This window comes from Talpa occidentalis, unplaced genomic scaffold (assembly GCF_014898055.3).
Source record: "Talpa occidentalis isolate TD23 unplaced genomic scaffold, MPIMG_talOcc4v2.1 talOcc4.3, whole genome shotgun sequence".
Taxonomy (NCBI): Eukaryota; Metazoa; Chordata; class Mammalia; order Eulipotyphla; family Talpidae; genus Talpa; species Talpa occidentalis.
In genome coordinates this window covers 57,096,320-57,115,609 of record NW_023603184.1, presented here as the reverse complement: position 1 = coordinate 57,115,609, position 19,290 = coordinate 57,096,320, and the positions used below count along the sequence as shown (strand labels likewise).

Here is a 19,290-nt window from a genome sequence, read left to right as displayed (position 1 = left end):
TGCTTAAGCTGAATACCAGAAATATTTATATATCTTGGTTTTCATCCAATTGGAAGTATTGTTTGTTTCCCTTGAGAACTTACGCTTTGTGTCATAGGTTATTTAGAAATGTGTCATTGAGTTTCCCAGTGTCTGGAAATTTTCCTGTTGTCTTTAATAATTTCTAGTTTGATTTCACTGATTTTAAGTTGCATGATCTGTATGATTCAAGTCTTTATTTTGTTGAGATTTATCTTATGACACAGAATATGGTCTATTTTGTTATATGTTCTGTTATATGTTCTTTTTAAAAATGTGTTTCTGTGACCTGAAAGTAGATCCAATATGCTAGAGCCCCACAGAGCCAAGTAAGCCCCACTCTGGATCCTGAAAATAACCCCACCATGGTATGCCCTAGAAGACCCTTCTGAGCCCCAGAAGGGGACCCAGAGCAGACTACAGGAAAGGACTCATAGTAGCCCCCCACAGACTTCAACAGGGTTGACACTGAGGAGATTCATGTCACATTGAATAGGAGATAAGTGGGGAAAGGAACTTGGTACACGTGGTCTGGAGTAGAGGGCATTGGTGATAGGGCTGTCAGCTCAGCCAGGATTCCTGGGGAGGAGGGAGCACAGGTTGATGGAGGAACACTCCCTTGAAGAGGGAAAAACCTTAAGGAGGAGTTGGACTGCTCCACACATGCTGGGTACCCAGTAGAGATAATAGCTGAGCAGGCATTCTGATCTGAACTTCCCCTTCCCATACTCAGGGACTGTGCTTGCATTGTGAGCACATTGGTAGCAAAGGGACTGCCAAGTTGCTCATCCAAAATCCCAGAGAGGAAGGATATTTGGGGTGCCACAAGTGTGAGCTATTCACACCTGCCCCAACTCATCCACACCAACATCTGGATCCCTCCAAACTCCTATCCACTATGCTGACTCAGCAACAACAAAACAAATCTGAGTACATACAGAAGCCAGTAAAGACAAAAATAAATGAATTTAGTTAATTAATTTAAAAAATCAAACAAAACCACACTACTACCTGTGGAAAATGTAAAATAATTTAATACTGCCCCCAAGTTACTGCTAAAGATATTAAAATTAATAATAAAGTAGGGAGACCTCAAGCAGCAAAATGGTCAGACCAAAAATATATAACACATGGAAATACAAGACCTTAAGAGACTATGACATCACAAGGTGTGACTAACACTCCAGAAACCAAACATAAAAGTGATGGAAGATTATATCTTCCTATCAGAGTTCAGAACTGCTATAATAAAGAAACTCAAAGAGATAGAAGACAACTCATAAAGTCAAGTCAAAGTAATTTAACAGAACTCAGAAAGGCAAGTCAAAGAGAATAAGAGAACACAGGAAAGACATCAAAGTAATATAACAAATTTCATTAAAAAAATAATGAGCCCTGAAATAAAATCAATGGCAGAAGGTAGAAATTGAAGTCTTATAAAAGAAAATGACAGAAATTCGGGAGTTAAAGACCTAAATAAACTAGATCAAGAACTCTACAGAAAGTATGGCAGCTGAATAGATTAAATGAAGGAATGAGTCAGTGTACTCAAAGATAATAATGCACTAAGGATCCAGGTGGAAGAGAGAGAGAAATGACATATAAAATAAATGTAGAAGCAATTTGAGAACTATCTTGTGTCATTAAGAAAACCAATATAAGAATAATGGGGAGCCCAGAGAGCCTAATAAATGAAATAATAAGGAAAACTTCTACCAACTGGGGAAGGAATTAAATATAACAAGTCCATAAAGCTAAAAGAACACCTGGTTACCTAAATGCTACAATACCTACCCAAGACACATAGTAGTTGAAACTAGCAAGGCTTAAAGGCAAAGAAAGAATACTGAAGCCATCTAGTGAGGGAAAGCAAGTAACTTATAAAGGTATTTCTGTCAGCCTTCTCAGCAGAAAACTATACAGGCAAGAAGAGAATGAATGATGTATTCAAAATAATCAAAGATAAAAACTGCCAGTGAAGAATAATATATCCTGCATAGTATATCCTGCAATAGTATATCCTAAATCATATACACTGTTCTGTATATGAAAATATAATATAATATAATATATATAATATATATAATATAATATAATATAATATAATATAATATATCCTGCAATAGTATATCCTAAATCATATACACTGTTCTGTATATGAAAAAAAAAAAGTGTTTCTACTGTTTGAGGTGGAGTTATCTGTAAATATTGTTACGATCCTTTGAGTTCATTGTGTGCTTGAGTTTTTCCCTATCTTTGTCAGTTTCCTATCTAGTTTTTCTATTAATTGTTGAGAAAGGGATGTTAAAGTCTTTGACTCTAATTGTGAATTTGTCTATTTATCCTTTCAATTTTACCAATTTTTGCCACATATATTACAAAAAAATATATGTTGTTGGTGTTTGGTGTGTGCACATATAGGATTGATATCTCCTTGGAGGATGGATTTTTTTTTATAATTATAAATGGCCCTCCCCTCTTTGTCTCTCAGTTTTCTTTTCTATCAATTATACTTTATTTGAATATAAAATAGCCACTCTTGTTTTCACTTGACTAATATTCACAGGCATCACTTTCTTAATCATTTAACTTTTAACCTAACTATGTTATAATATTTGAAATTAGATTTTCACAGTCAGCATATAGTTGGTTGAGCTTTTTAATTCACTCTGACCTGTTTTTAACTGGTGCATTTATCTTTTATTTGTTACCATTTATATTTAAAATGATTGGAAGACTAAGTCTGCTTTTTTACTTTTTGCTTAGTAATTATAATTGTTCTGGTCTTTCTTGAAAATTGTTTCAGGTTTCCATTTTTAGCATCTATAGATTATTCGAATCTCTTGTGGGTTTTTTAGTGACTGCTCTAAGTATTACATTGTGTGTACACAACTTATCATAGTCTACTAGTATGGACATTTTAATGGTTCAAATGAAGGATAGAATCCTTACCATCCTTTAAATATTTTTATCCTGACATATTTATAATTTATTAAATATTTCCTCTAAAATGCATTGAGGAACTACTCAGAAAATGCATACATACATAACCATATGTACAATTTAAAAATCTCAAGAGAAATAAGAATGTCTCTTGTATTTACCTATATTTTCATTCTTTTAAATTGTTCTTTATTTCTTTATGTTCATTGCAAGGTTCTTTTACTACTTTCTTTAGTCATTTTAAAAAGTACATCTGATGCCAACAAAATTTCTAGTTTTCCTTCCTCTGAGATTATGCTCATTTTTCCTTCATTCCCGAGGATTATTTTCACTGGATATTGGATTCTACATTAACAATTATTTTCTTGAAAAATGGCACTTGAGAGCCTCCCTGGTGGTGCAAGGGGGTAAGACACAACCTATGAAGCTTGCCGCAGCCATTGCAGCAAGAGTTTGATCCCCGGCCAGGGAGCTACCCACATGGCGCAGCAGACCTCTCCTGACTTGCCTACTGCTCCCCTCAGCAGTGTATTTCAGTCAATCTGCTTGTTCTGTTCTCCACTCTGTTTCTGGTGAATCCTCTCACCCCCCACACCTCTGGCCTGTAACCCAGTCCTTGTATATATAAATGAATAAATCTTTAAAAAAAAAAAAGAAAAGAAAAATGACACTTAAAAAAAATATGTTGTGCTACTTCCTACTGGCCTCCAGGCTTCTGATAATATCATTTAAATTTCTTCATTCTTGGGCCTCCCTGGTGGTGCAGGTGGTTGAGCGCTGCCCTGTGGGACTGTCCGCAGCCTCTGCGGCACGGGTTCGATCCAGGCCAGCCGGCAAGAATCTCACATGGTGCGGCAGACCTCTCCTGTCTCACCCACTGCTCCCCTCAGCAGTGTATTTCGTCAGTCTGCCTGTTCTGTTCCCTGTTCTGGCTCTGGTGAATCTGCTCAACCTCCGGAGCCTCTGGCTGGTACCCCAGTTCTTGTATAAATAAATAAATCTTTAAAAAAAGTTTTAAATAAATAAGTTTCTTTACTCTTACAAGGAAGTTGTCTTTTCTCTCTTATTTCTTTCAAGGATTTATCTTTGTCCTTAGATTTCAGAGGTTCAGTTTTATTTATTCATGTGAATTTATTGTATTTATCCTATTTTGGATTTGCTCAAATTAAATCTGTAGATTTATATATTTTGCCAAATTTGGGAAATTGTTAGTCATTATTTCTTTGAATACTTTTTCACCTATACCCACTTTACTCTCTCTTTTTTAGAACCCAATTACTCTAGTGTTTGATCTTCCTTGATCACTTTTCCTTAAGTTTCTGTTCTTTTTTTTTTTCAGTTTGTTTTCTCTTTGCCATTCTTTTTTTAAGATTCATTTTTATTTATGCATACAAGAGCTGGGGTGTGGGCTACAGGTGCAGGGGGTGCGAGGATTCACTGAACACACAGTGGGGAGCAGAAAAGGAGGGTCTACTGAAATACACTGCTGAGGGCAGCAGTGGGCGAGACAGGAGTCTGCTGTGCCATGTGGGTTAGCTCACTGGCTAGGAATTAAACTCATGCTGCAGTGACTAGAGATAGTTTGATAGCGCTGAGAATTTAACCCCTGCGCCACCAGGGAGGCCCTCTCTTTGTCATTCTGATTGTATAATTTTAATTGCTTTATCTTCAAATTCAGTGATCCTTTGTCCTCTCCATTCGCCATTGATTTTTTTATTTTGGTTACATGTTTCAGTTCTATAATTTCCATTTAGTATTTTTATACCTTTTGTTCTTTGATGTGATTTTACCTTTTCAAGATATCTTATTTTTTTCATTTCTTTCAAGAATATTTGTATCACATGCTGAAGCATTTTTATGGAAGTTGCTTCAAATCATTGTCAGATAATTCCAATATCTGTGTCTTGTTGGTATTTGCATCTGTTAATTTTTTTTTATTCAGGTTAAGATTTTCTCCATTCTTTGCATGATGAATGAGTTTTTATTGTATTCCAGGCTTTATAAATAGTTATGTTTTCAGTCTCTGTGTCTTATTTAAATCCTGCTTTGACACACTCCAGCGTGGGAAAGTAAGCACTATCTAAGTACTGCCGGGTGTGGGTGAAATCCCAGGCTCCTAATTCGACCTATATCGATAAGCTTATACAGAGCTGGTGTCTCACTACTGATAGGTGGGATTGGGAGTTAGGGTTCTCCACTAGATGTATACTGGCACCCCCATAGTTGCAGAACTCTTGTTCTGCATTCCCGTGGGGTCAGGAGACTTTACAAATGCCGTATGGTGGCTGACATTCTGGCGGTCTATTCTTCCTTCCTGTGTGTCACCCAATAGGGCAGGAGAGGGATACCTCATTATCACTAGCTATGGGATGGAAGACATCCTGGGAGAGAGCTTCATTGCCACTGGCAGAGGATCAAATCCCAGCTTTCTGGGCCTTCTCAATACCATTTGGCTGCGGGGAGAATTGTGTCGCATTATAGCTAGGTGAGGCTCAGAGTTTTCCTCACTCATGTTTTGCTGAGGAAGTCAGGGAATGGGGGCAATGCTGCATAGTTTTAACATGCAAGGGTAAGGGCAGTTACTTTCTAAAAGTTTTCTCTCTTGCTATCTGGGCCTTTGGCTACAAAAAGAAGCACTGAGGGGCACTTCTCTGTGCCTTGTAGCATTTCCAGGTTGGAAGATTCTCTAGTGTCCACCCATATGTACATAAAAGGAATACATGGTGCAAAAAAAAAAAATTAAAAACAGGAAACTCAGTAGTATGTCCTGTCTTGCTCTCTGGATTCCCTACCTGGGATCAGTGGTTATTAGCCTTGGCTGCATATTAGAATTGCCTGGAGAGCTTTGAAAAGTCCCAGTTTCCAGGCTATTTCCCAAAACCATTTTGTAACAAATATCCACTCCTCTTCTCCTGCTCTCTCTTTCTCTCTCCCTCCCTTGCTCCTGCTATCCATATTTGTGTATATGCATAACCATATCTACATATCCATTTTAAACTAGACTCTTAAAATAGTTAAAAGAAATTTTGCCTTTGTTTCCTCAGAATAGTATACAAAGAGTTTGGGGATGACATTCCAAAGAGTCATTACTGTGAAGGAGGTGTTCACTGGGGTGATTGTGGGGAACTGTGAGACTTGAAGAATACATGAGAAGAAAAGGGCTTCTCCAAGTGGCCATGTATTGATTTATTCAAGAGAACAGAGAGGATGTTTATGTCAACACAGAGCCAGATATTCTGTTAGAGTGGGCAAATTTTATTTTGTAGTCAGCTAGTGTACCTGAGAGTATAGCTATAACCTGACAGAGTAAAAGCAGTATGTTTATGCTTTTAAAGTTAATGTTTGGGGCCTCCCCAGTGGCGCAGCTGTTGAGCGCCTGCTTGCAAGGCTGCCCGCAACCTCTGCAGCGCCGGTTCCATCCCCGGCCACTGGGACCCACCGGGCAAGGGTCCCACATGGCGCGCAGACCTCTCCTGCCGCCCGCTGCTCCCCTCAGCAGTGTAGTTCATGCCTGCTCTGTTCTCCGCTCTGACTCTGGTCTCTCGCCCTCTCATGCTGTACTGTACCCAGTGCTTGTATAAATAAATAAATAAATCTTTAAAATATATATATATAAAGTTAATGTTTGTACCAAGGAAGAAGTAATAAGTGCTTCAAGTATTCAAATTCTGTTGTCAGAATTTGAGAGAGAGAGAAATTAAGAGAGAGCTTTGCCCCAACTACTGAATCTTAAAAAGCATTTCTAATGATATTTTCAAGTTCAGTAATTACTTTCCAGATCTGATTTTGATCAAGGTAGAAGACTTGATCTGTTTAAATATTTTTGAAGTAAAAATTTCAACAGAAACAAGATTTGTTCTGTTCCTAATCTTTACAGTTTCCAAAATTACTGTGAACAAAGTATTTCACTAGAATCTGTATTTGGGGTTTTAAACAAAACATGGGGTTATACCCAAAAGAAACTGGACAGAAATAAGACATGTTTGCCCAGTTTAATGTTCTCTCTGTTCCAGAACCACATGTCATGGGAAGAACCAGGCAAGAAGCCCAGCTGCTCCCACAGTCAGAAGGCTTTTCACACCAACATGGCGACGCAGCTGTTGCCCTCCGTCTCTATAGAGGATGTCCCCGGTGAAGTTCCTCACCAGCCCAAGCATGTCCCTCCACACTCACACACCAGTTTAGATGACCTGTGGCTGGAGACGACACAGAGGAGGAGGCTGGAAAAGCTGGCCCAGACTGAAAGGACGGTCAGCCTAGGCATAGCACACAAAGATGGAGCCCAAGTAAGCCAGTCACACTCCACCTGCATATCACGAACTTTCCCTGACATCCCCTACCCTGACCACCTGCCAGTACCCCTTTCAAGAGAAACATTTCGTAGTGGAGTGTCCAGAGCCACAGAGGACATGGCTCACTCTTCCCTCTCTGCATTGTATCTATTTCCAGACCTGTGAAAGGCAATGTAGCAGAATTGAAGAAGGTTGCACCCTGCCCTCTTAGTGTATCAATCAACATTTAGTAAAGATCTACTTTAAGCTGAACACTGTGTTAGATGCTGCACAGCATTAGCTCTAACATTCATAAAGGTACATGACATTCTGATATAATAATCTTAAATTAATTAAACAAAATTACATTAAGTCAATTAAATTTTGTCTCTGGAGGACAGTCCAATGCCATTATTTTTACATGCAACTGTCAGTCCATCAAAAAATGACCTAATAGTGTATACAGCTGAACTTTTACTTAATTCCTGACTCTTTCTTCTCCTTTCCCTTCATGAAATAGCAATATTTCTTATTATTACGTGTTTGTAAAGTACACATTCCTGAGTCTCATCACTGAATACTCACTTTTCCATTGTGGAGGCAAAATGCACATAACATAAAATTAGCCATGTTAAAGTGTACAATTCACTAGCAGTTAGTATATTCACAGGGCTTTGAATATATCACCTGTCTCTTTTTAAGATATTTTCATAATCTCAAAAGGAAACCCCTTACCCATTAAGCAGTCACTACCCATTTCTCCTCCCCAGGCCCTAACTAGCACTACTCTGCTTCCTGTCCCCACTGACTTAACTATTCACATAATAGGTGGACTTTCTGTGTCTGTTTTAGTTACTGTGGCTTCGTATTCAGTTTTGAAATTGGAATGTGTGAGTCCTCTTTGTTATTCTTTTTCAGTATTTGAGGGGTACTTGCTGTCCTTTGTAATTCCAAATGAATCTTAGGATCAGCTATTCCATTTCTGGGGGAAAAAATATATCCATATAGTAGAATAATATTTGTCTATAAATGGAAATTAAGCCAAGCCAGTGATATGTGCTACCTTTCTTTATTTTCCCGAGATTGCCATGTGCCAATTGCCATATAGCAAGCATAGTTCCAGACACAGGGAATGCAAAAATAGATAAAATAGAGGCCCCAGTGACACAAATAAAATACAGGTATCAATAAAATAATTTACATCCAAAATATCTTCCAGGACTCAAAAAAAAAATTTGGATTTGTAGTTTTCCCTACTAAAGTCAGTGTTTTAATTTTAAAGGATACCTGCAAAATATTCATTAAAAATGTATTATCCCAAAAATATATTAGCAATGATCAATGGGGTACACTGAAGTGATGCAGAAAACACAGTATTTTCTTTCATGGGAGGAAAAAATGTTCAACTGAAGGGAACAGACAAAAGAAAAATACATATTAAAAGATAAAAGTAATTTCCATTGCCAAAGTATTAAACATAATTCCCTTTGTAATATAAGGTACTAACTATGTTATCATAAAGTACTAACAGGAAAATACTTTTTAAAATGAGTGTTAAAGTATTCTATCCTCTTCTATATCCACTTGTCTCTTTCCCTTCCCCCTTCCCTTGAACCTCAGAGCCCTTGCAATGTTACTTGTTTACTGGTTTTTCTACATACTTTTATCAAATCTTCTGTGTAAATAATTAGCATTTTTAATCATTATGACTTGCTTTACTACAAATAATTCTCATAAACTCCCTCCATTTTGCTGAAAATAGCTGCATTTAACCTTTCTTTATGGCTAAATAGTGTGGATATACCACATCATCTTGATCCAGTCATTGACTGACTGACATTTAGGTGAATTCCATGTCCTAGTTATTATAAATAATTTTTCTGTGAACATTGTGGATTATAGAAATAGTATTTGCATCTTTAGTTTTTTAAGGTAAATACAGATAGCTTTCCATAATGGTTTTAGCAATTTACATTCCCACCAGCAGTGTAATAGGGTTCTTCTATGTCTGCAGTCTTTCCATCATATTTTTTAAGATTTATTTATTTATTTTTACAAGCGCTGGGTACAGTCAGAAGCGCGGGAGGGTGAAGAATTCACCAGAGCCAGAGCGGAGAGCAGAACAGGCAGAGTGATGAAATACACTGCTGAGGGGAGCAGTGGGAGAGGCAGGAAAGATCTGCATGCCATGTGGGACCCACGCCGGTGGGCAGGGATTGAACCGGCGCTGCAGAGGCTGCAGGCAGCTTCGCAGCCCAGCGCTCAACCACTGTGCCATCAGGGAGGCCCTCCATCATTTTTTGTTGGAGATCTTTAGTAACTTCTTGTAGTTCTTATTGTGTAGGTTCTTTACCTAGTTAGATTAATTGAGGTATTTAATTCTTTTTGAAGCAATTATAAATGGAGTTATTTTCTTGATTTTTTAAAGATTAGCTTTATTTATTTATGTATACGAGAACTGGAGTATAGGTTCAAGGTGCAAAGGGTGAGAGGACTCACCAGAGACAGAGTGGGGAGCAGAACAGGCAGATCTACTGAAATACACTGGTGAAAGGAACAGCAGGTAAGACAGGAGAGGTCTGCTATGCCATGTGGGTAACTCCCTGACTAGGGATCAGACTCATGCCACGGTGGCTGGTGATAGCTTGATAGCGCTGAGACTTTAACTCCTGAGTCACCAAGGAGGCCCATTTTCTTGATTTGTTTTGCTTCTTGTTCATTATTTGTTAAAAAAAGAGCAACAGATTTTTGTATAAATTTGCAGCCAGATACTTTGTTGTATGTATCTACCATTTCTAGTAATGTTTTGGTGGAACCTTTAGGATGTCCTCTGTGTAATAGCATATCATTTGCAAATAGCAATAGTTTTACTTCTTCTTTTCTGACTTGTATTTTCTTTATTTCCTATTTTAATCTGCTAGCTCTGGCCAAAACTTCTGATACTAAGTTAAACTGAAGTGGTGACAATGGGCATCATTGTCTTGATCCTGATCTTAAGGTGAAAGCTTTCAATTTTTCACAATTAAGTATTATATTGACTGTTGGTTTGTATATATGGATTTTATTATATTGAAGTAAGCTTCTTCTATTCCCATCTTATTTAGTTTTTATCCTGAATGGGTGCTGAATCTTATCAAATGTCCTCCCTGCATCTATTGACATGATTTTTTATTTTTACATTTATTGATCTGATGTATTACATTGATTGATTTGCATATGTTAAACCATCCTTGCATCGCTGCGATAAATCCCACTTGATTGTGGTGCATAGTCCTTGTGAAATAATATTGAATTCAATTTGCTAGTATTTTGTTGAAATTTTTTGTATACATGTTCATCATGGATATTGGTTTATAATTTCTTGTGCTGTCTTTATCTAGTTTTGGTATTAGGGTAGTGTTGGCCTCATACATGTATTATGATCATCCCCCTCTGTTGTTTAAAGTGTATTTTTAAAAACAATTTGAACAAGATGGGCATTAGTTCTTGTTTAAAGGTTTGATAAGGGCCTCCCTGGTGGCATAAGGCTTTAAGCACAGCACTATGAAGCTATCCACAGCCTCTGCAGCACAAGTTTGATCCCTGGCCAGGGAGCTACCCACATGGCACAGCAGACCTCTCCTGTCTCCCCTCAGCAGTGTATTTCAGTCAGTCTGCCTGTTCTGCTCCCCACTCTGTCTTTGGTGAATCCTCTCACCCCCACACACACCTCTGGCCAGTTCTTGTATGCATAAATAAATAAGCCTTTAAAATATAAAATAAATAAAGATTTGATAAAATTCATTTGTAAAGTGATCTGGTCCTGGGATTTTGGGAAAGATTTTTTTATTGTTGTTTCAATTTCCATGCTTGTGATGCATTTGTTCAGCTCCTCTATTTCTTGCTGAGTTAGTGTTGGTAGACTACATTGATCTGGAAATTTGTCCATTTTCAAGGTATTCAAATTTATTGGCATATATTTGTTCTTAGTGACTTTTTATGGTCCCTTTTGTTTTGTGCCAGCTGTGGTAATTTCTCCATTTTCATTTCTGTTTTCTCTCTTCTTTTCTTTGTTATCCAACTAGAGGGTTGTCTGTTTTGCTTATCTTCTTGAAGGACTTTTACTTTCATTTTTTTTTTTTTGTATAGTCTATTTGATCTCTATTTCATTTATTGCTGCTCTAATTTTTACAATTTCCTTTCTTCTATTAACTATGGGTCTTGTTTGTTCCTCTTTTTCAAGTTCCTCTAGGTTCAGCTTTAGACTGTTCATTTGGGGGGGTTGTTTCTTTTTTTTTTAATGTTTGCGTAGAGGAACTGGCATGTAGGCCAGAGGTGGGGGGAGCGGGGGGGTGAGAGGATTCACCAGAGACAGAGTGGGGAGCAGTGTATTTACTGAAATACACTGCTAAGGGGAGCAGCGGTCATGATAGGAGAGGTCTGCTGTGCCTTATGAGGTAGCTTCATGGCCAGGGATTGAACTCAGGCCACAGTGGTGATAGTGCTGAGACTTAACCCCTAGGTAGAATGGAGGCCCTTTTGTTGTTTCTTAATGTGCGTCTGTATTGCAATTAAAACTTTAAAACAATTAAAACTTTAAAACTGCTTTTGCTGTGTTCCATAGCTTCTGGTAACTTGTAGTCTTATTTGCATTTGTCTAAAGGTATTTTTTCATTTGTTTTAATTTCCTCTTTTTTTAAAGATTTTATTTTTATTTATACAAGAGCTGGGGTATAGGCCAGAGTCACGGGAGGGTGAGAGGATTCACCAGAGACAGAGTGGGGAGCAGAACAGACAGATGGACTGAAAGCACTGCTGAGGGGAGCAGCGGGCAAGACAGGAGAGGTCTGCCTTGCCATGTGGGAATCTCCCTGGCCGGCCGGGAATTGAACCGGTGCTGCAGAGGCTGCGCCGGACATCTTCACAGCGCTGCGCTCAACTGCCTGCACCACCAGGGAGGCCCTATTCTTTATTTTATTGATCTTCCCATGGTTGTAAGTAGTGCATTAAAATCCCTTAGTATTATTGTGTTATCAGTTATCTCTCTTTAGTTATGTTATTGTCTTATGTATCTAAGTGCCCCATTATTTAGTGCACATCTATTTATCAGTGTTGTCACTTCTGGTACTAGTCCTTAATCATAATATAGTGCCTGGCTCTGTCTCTTATCAACTTTGTAAACTGGATGTCTACTTTATCTGATATAAGCATAGCTGTTCCTGATATGTATGTATTTTGTCTGCTTGTCTTCATTGGTAATATGGGTTTCTTGTAAGCATCAGAAGGTTGAACTTTGTTTTGAAACCCATTTAGCCAATCTACACCTGTTCCCTAATGAATTCAGACTACTTTACCTTAAGGTGATTATTGAGACACACTCATTGCTGTTTGGCATGCATTTGGGGTTTTTGTTTGTTTGTTTTGTTGTTGTTTTTCATATTTTGAGGTCTTCCTCTTATATTTCATTTAAATTCAATTTCCATGTGTTATGTATTATTTCTATTGGTTTTCGTTTAAAGGTTCTACTGAGGTTAGTATAAGATGGACGATTTATATGATTCATTGGACAGTCTGGTCTCTGACTCATTCTGATGGGCCACTTTGTTACTTTCTTCCTCCTCCATGTTATATGATTTAGATGTCTGTTACTGCTATATTTATTCTTCTGTTGTTTTATAATCATTCCTTTAAGACTTCTTTCATGTGCTGCTTGATGTTAATAATTTCTTTTAGTTTTTGCTTTTCTGAAGTTTCTTGAATGGCACAGTGGATCTGATTGGTCCATTGGGAACTGGAATCTGATTGGTCCATTTTTCAATTCTGCCATGGTATTCAAAACTGAAACCCAGGCCAGCAAGTGAAACCTGACCTGTGTTGAAGTCAGGCTGTCTAGCCCTCACAGCAGAGCCAGTTGTACAGAGACCCCTGCCACTGAGGTAGGCATCAGTGGGGCCAGACTCTCACCCAAGTAGCCAGAGCATGAGCTGCCATAGCATGGGCACTGACACCATAGGTGCACCAGCTGCTGGCCCACAGGCTATGTACTGAGCTTGAGGACCCTGGCACGTCAAAGTTCTCTCTCCCAGAGGCTCATGCTGGAGCTGACAGTCAAGCCTGACTGCTGAGGTAGACCTCAGCAAAGCCACTCACACCCTGCGACACCTAAAACCCAGGGGCTCCTGTTGCAGTATCACCTTACAGTTCTCTAGGTAGAAGTCTGATGTGACCCTCACTGAGTTAAAAATCAGGGTACCAGTCAGGCTGTGTGCCTTCCTTGTCTTTTCCAACTTCTGCAGACTACCCACATTCTTTAGCTCCTGATCGTTCCTGCATCTTCAATGTCAATAACATGGCATTGCCCCAGCCATTTCTCTGCAGTCACATCCCCTTTGATCCTTATCTCAGATGGAGACGTTCTTCTGAAACCTCATGATTAGATGGGTCCCACCTGGACAATCTTCCTACCTCAGACTCCTTAACCTTAATCACATTGGCAAGCCATGTAAGACTCAGGCAGGTGGCCTGCCACAGCCACCTTTGCCCAATGTTTTTTTTTCCTGAGGTAAAGCTTTTCTTGGAGATTCTTTTGCTTGTACCTGTTAGTGTTGTGGGTTGGGGCTTCTGTGGTGCCTTTTCTGGCATAGATGAGAAGCAGTAAGGAAACCCACCCAGTCTGCATTTGGTGGTTTCTCATGTCTTGAAGTCACTGGGCAGCTTGTCAGCTTCCCTTCTGCCCATTAGAGTTGTCCTGTACCTGCTTGTGTGTGACCGCTAGGGTTTGCAGTCAACAGAGGAAGGAACTTGGAAGATGGGGCCACTCCATCTGTTCTGCAACCACCCCAGACCATGTAGGTTCATTATCACTTCTCACAGACAAAAAGATAATTTTCGTCTAGATTTTTACAGGCCTTCCATGCTGAATCAGGGAACAGGCCAGCTTTCTCCTCAGCATTTCTCTGTCTGTCTCCCTGTCTTAGAGTGATGCCACCTTTACACTCCCCTCCTTTCTAGGCCCAAGTGTGCATATTTTCATATGTTCGTGCCCCATGTTCTTTGGGCACAGGTGTCTATAATTCTCGGCCTCCAAGACCACAGGTGCTGGCCCTAGAGGCTAACGGCAAGAGGGTATAAAAAAACCTGATTTTAACTCATTTTCCCTACACCATCCTAAATCAGAACTCACCAAAATTCAGTTTTTAAGAATTAAGTTGTTTGAGGGTAACCCAAGACCACCTATACACTCAATGTTAGTTTCTGGAAGAACTAATGGGAAATCAGCATATAATCATAATCATAGAAAAGACTTATTACAGAAAGGACATATAAGAGGATCTGCAAGAGAAAAGACTCAGGTGGAGTTTGGAGAAGCAGCCTGAGTAGTCTTCCTCATCTCTCTCACTCTGAAGGGTATGCTTCTTCCTCCAGTAGAAAAAATAAAATGCGGTAACATGTGCCCGAAGTTTCTGTCCAGGGAAACCCATTACTGACTCAGAGCCTGAGATTTGTATTGCAAGCTGGTTATGAAAGCACCCTCTGCCTAGTTCTTACCTATTCAGCCTCTGAGAAGAAAACAGGGGTTTACCATGAATCACATGGTAAATTAAGAACTGTAAGTTTTTAAGTTAATTAACTGATAAGTAAAAATTTGATTGATGCTCTAGGCATCAACCAGTTAGGAAACAGTTGGAACGCCACATTTCTGATGCCAGCCAAGAGCCAACCGCACAGCTTATTTACAAGCATATTGACAAATGAACCCATGGAAGACAATGGTAACCTGTCCTGTCCCAGTGCCACATAGAGCTGCAGGGGCTTCCAACTGCTGAATCCTTTCTCTCATGGATTTTTGTGTGACTGGCATCTCCTGAAACTGTACATTCTGTCTGTGTGCCTTGCTCACAGTAAAAGTCCCAGGCAGTTAGAAAAGTTAAAGTGCGGCAGTGATGACTTGTGCTGCTTTCTTCACCTACTCTCTGTCTTTTTCCTCCTCTCTCAGTGTTGGAGGAAGATGACCATTACTTCTCCAGAATCTCTGACTCTCCTGAGAAGAAACCACCCTTTCTCCCAGAGTACCCCCACAGGACTGAATGGCGTGAGCTGGCCTGAGCACACCCCTGACCCCGGTGAGTTAAGTGCCTCTCTCTTTTGGTTTATACTCTCATGTCCTGAGAAGGACTTGAGAATTGTTGCCTGCTGTCTTCATTTGTCTGGTAGAAGTAGTTTGAAGATGAGAAAGATAATCTATTGTCTCTTATCCCTTCAATTGGAAAAAAGGTCACTGCCATCTAGAGAAAAACAATTCTTGGCTTGAGAAAGATTCATTTGTTGAATCCCCAAACCTGGATCCATTGGCTTGTTTTTTGCACAACTGCTGAACACCACAGGGGTCTTTTACTAGGATGTGACCTGCAGAAGAAATCACCACACAGAGCATTGCCTCTGATTTAGTGATGGGACTTGGGTATTCTCCCTTCTGAGGGGCAGAGCTCTTACTTGAGTTGCATGGCAGCCTCTCTGAGTCCCTTTCCCAGAATTGGGTCACAGGTCTCAAGCAGGTACAAATTATGTTAGATGGCAACTTTACAGTCTAAAAGATTCCAGCTGGCTGGAGGGACAGGCCAAGTCTGCTATTGAAGAAGGGTAAAACCTGGATAGGGTTGAAAAAACAAAAGAGCTACACCTGTCAAACATGTTCTTTAGCCAGACGGGGAGTGAAGGGAGCTGACCTTTAAGGCTGCCCAGAATCGGATCCTGTTGGAACTGTAGACCTGGAGAAAGCCAGTGAGATTAGCACTGACCACGGTCGGAGAGAGTAACATATGCCTGAAGGCCTGACTCCTAATCTCTGACCCTGGCTCAGTGCATACCGCTGCTGATCCTTGAGGCGCTGGCCACTCATATCAGTTGAAGGACATGGTGGTTTTCCACTAGCAAAGGTGTGTGCTTACCTGCATCGTGCAGTGGCTTTTGTTCTTTCCCACATAAAATGGTTGTCATCTTAAATTCACAGTAAGCAGAGTCATGAAAAGGTGCTAGACAACTTGAAAGATATTTTTTCAAGGGAAAACCTATTTCTAACGTAAGTTTTTTATTAAGTGATGGAATTATTTAGAGGCTTGTGGAAGACACAAGAATAGGTTAGAGTAACATTTTTTCAGAGATAATTCTCAAGACTGACTTTGGCCTTTAAAGTTAGAAACTTCTTGCAAAGTCAAGCTTAATAATCAGATATCCTTGTTAGTTTAGTGAGATAGTCATGCAATTTTTGTTTTGTTGGATGGATATACATTATCCATTGTGTTAATTCATTTTCTGATATTAAACCATCCTTGCATTTCTGCAATGGATATATCCCACTTGGTCGATATATACTTCTTTTTATACTTTGCTGAATTTGGTTTGCTGATCTTTTGTTGAGAATTTATTTTTACATCCATATTCTTAAGATATATTGGTCTTCTCAACTTGTAATGCCTTTGTCTGGTTTTGGTATCAGGGTACAACTGGTCTCACAAGTAACAAGTTGGGAAATGTTAGTTCCGCCTCTGCATTTTGAAATAGTTTGTGAATAGTTAATATTTATTCTGTTTTCCATATCCACATCTGGTAATTCAGAGGGGAAACCATTCAGACCTAGACTTTCCATTGTAGGTTTTTGTGATTACTCATCAATCACTTGTTATAGGTCTATTCATATTGTTTATTTCTTCTTGAATTTTGGTAGTTTATGTCTTTCTAGGACTTTGTCCATTTCATTTAAGTATATAGTTTGTTAGTACACAATTGTTTACAGTATTTCTTTAAAATTATTTTTATTTCTGTAAGGTCAGCAGTAATGTTCCCTTTTTAATTTCTGATTGTAAAAATTTGAGTCCTCTTTTTTATTCTTGATCAAACCACAAAAAAGTCTGCCAATTTTATTGATCTTCTCAAAAACCAATGTTTGCTTTCTTTTATTTTCTTTATTCTTTCTCTATTTCTTGATATTTCCCTTCTCTATTGTTTCTCTATTAATTCCTGCTCTAATCTTTACTATTTCCTTCCTTTGGCTCTCTTTATGTTCAGTTTTATTTTTCTTTCTCCATTGCTATAAGGTATAGATATAGTTGTTAATTTGAGATCTTTGTTCTTTTTTTAAGATTTATCTATTTATTTATTTATACAAGCACTGGGTACAGTCAGAAATGCAGGAGGGTGAGAGAGAATTCACCAGAGCCAATGAGGGTAGCAGAACAGACAGACTGACGAAGTACACTGCTGAGGGGAGCAGCGGGTGGCAGGAGAGGTCTGCGTACAATGGGGGACCCTCACCAGTGGCCAGGGATCAAACTGGTGCCACAGAAGCTGAGGGCAGCTTCGCAGCCCAGTGCTTAACCACTGTGCCACCAGGGAGGCCCCGTTCTTTGTTCTTAATAGAGGAATTTACATCTATAAGCTTCTCTCCAAGCACTGTTTTAACTGTGTCCCTTAAGTATTGCCCTATTTTTTTCTTCATTTTCATTTATCTCAAAGTATTTTCTGATCATCATTTTGATTTCTTATTTGACCCAATGGTTTTTTAGGAGCGTGTTCTTTCTACTTGTGAGTTCCCATATTTCTCATTATTAATTTCTAATTTCATTTTATTATGCTCAAAGAATACGCTTTGTATAATTTCTATTCTTTCAAATTTATTGATGTTCGTTTTGTGGGCTAAACATGATCTAAACTTTGAGAATTTTCCATGTACCCTTGAGAAGAATATATGCTCTTGTGTTGTTGGGTGATGTGTTCTGTAGCTGTCTACTAGGTGTAGTTGGTCTATAATGTTGCTCAAGTCTTCTGTTTCCTTGATCATCTAATTGTTCTATCCATTATTGAAAGTTGGGTGTTGAAACCTCTAACTGCTATTGCTCAATTATCTATTTCTTCCTTCATTTCTGTTTTTGCTTTATGTATTTTATTGCTCTGGTATAAGGTGCATTTGTTAAATCTTCCTCATGGATTAACTCTTTTATTGTTATAAAATGACCCCTTTATTTCTAGTGATTTTTTGTTTTAAAGGCTATTTTATCTGGTATCAATGTAGACATTCCAACTTTCTTGTGATTGTATGACATATCTCTTTATATCCTTTTTCTTTCAACCTATTTGTGTCTTTGAATCTAAAATGCGTCTCCAGTAGACAATATACAGGTGGATCATGTTTTTTATTCAGTCTAACATTCTCTGCCTTTTGATTAGATTGCTTATTCATTTAAGTTGGTGTCATTTTTGATATAATTGGATTTACATCTTCTACTTTTTGTTTTCTGTCTCATTTTTTGTTGTTCCTCTATTCCTCCTTACTTTTGCATCAAGTGAATGTTTTCAACATAACATTTTAATTTCATTGATGATTCTTCCACTCTATATATTTTAGTATGTTTCAGTGGTTGCTCTAGGGTTTAATGTATATGGCTTAACTTACTAGAATCAACTTCAGATCTATATTCACTTAATTCTAATGAAATGTAGGAAAATAATTCCTATATGCCTCTATTCCTTTCCCCCTTTTGTGATATTATTGTTACAGATATTATATCTATTAAAGTTATAAACCTAGCAGTGCATTATTAAAAAGAATACTTTACCATCTGTCAGCATTTCCTTACCATTATGGCTTTGCTCAACCCATTTCCTTTGTGCTATTATTGGCATATATATTCCACGTATATTTCTATAGATTACAAACCAAACAACACACCCATATACTTATTATTTTATACAGCTAATTTCTATATCAACTCAAAAAAAGGATAAAATTGGAATTTATGGTGTCTTTTCTAATTACATAATTACCATTATCAGTGCTCTATTTTTATTCATGTGGATTCAGACTACCATCTGTGGTCACTTGCTTTCAGTCTGAAGAGCTTCCTTTAGTATTTCCTATAAATTGGTCTAGAAGCAACAAATTCAGAATTTATATGAGTATTTTAAGAAATACTTTATTTTATATTTTAAGTTTATTCTAAATGCTTGAACTAGTCATTCATTTTTGAAAAGCTTTGCTGGATATAGAATTCTTGATTGGCAAGGTTTTTTTTTTTAATTAGTA

The 19,290-nt window shown here is 38.4% G+C and overlaps 1 protein-coding gene across 1 annotated transcript in view; it reads left to right on the top strand.

The window, feature by feature from the left end:
* The first annotated feature begins 6,974 nt into the window (after window positions 1–6,974).
* Window positions 6,975–19,290, top strand: part of ARHGEF4 (Rho guanine nucleotide exchange factor 4) — a 74,807-nt gene continuing 62,491 nt past the window's right edge. The window contains exons 1-2 of the mRNA XM_037523165.2: window positions 6,975–7,247; window positions 15,208–15,334. Coding sequence (XP_037379062.1) covers window positions 6,981–7,247; window positions 15,208–15,334 — 394 coding nt within the window. The 5' untranslated portion in view covers window positions 6,975–6,980. The remainder of the gene's footprint in view (window positions 7,248–15,207; window positions 15,335–19,290) is intronic.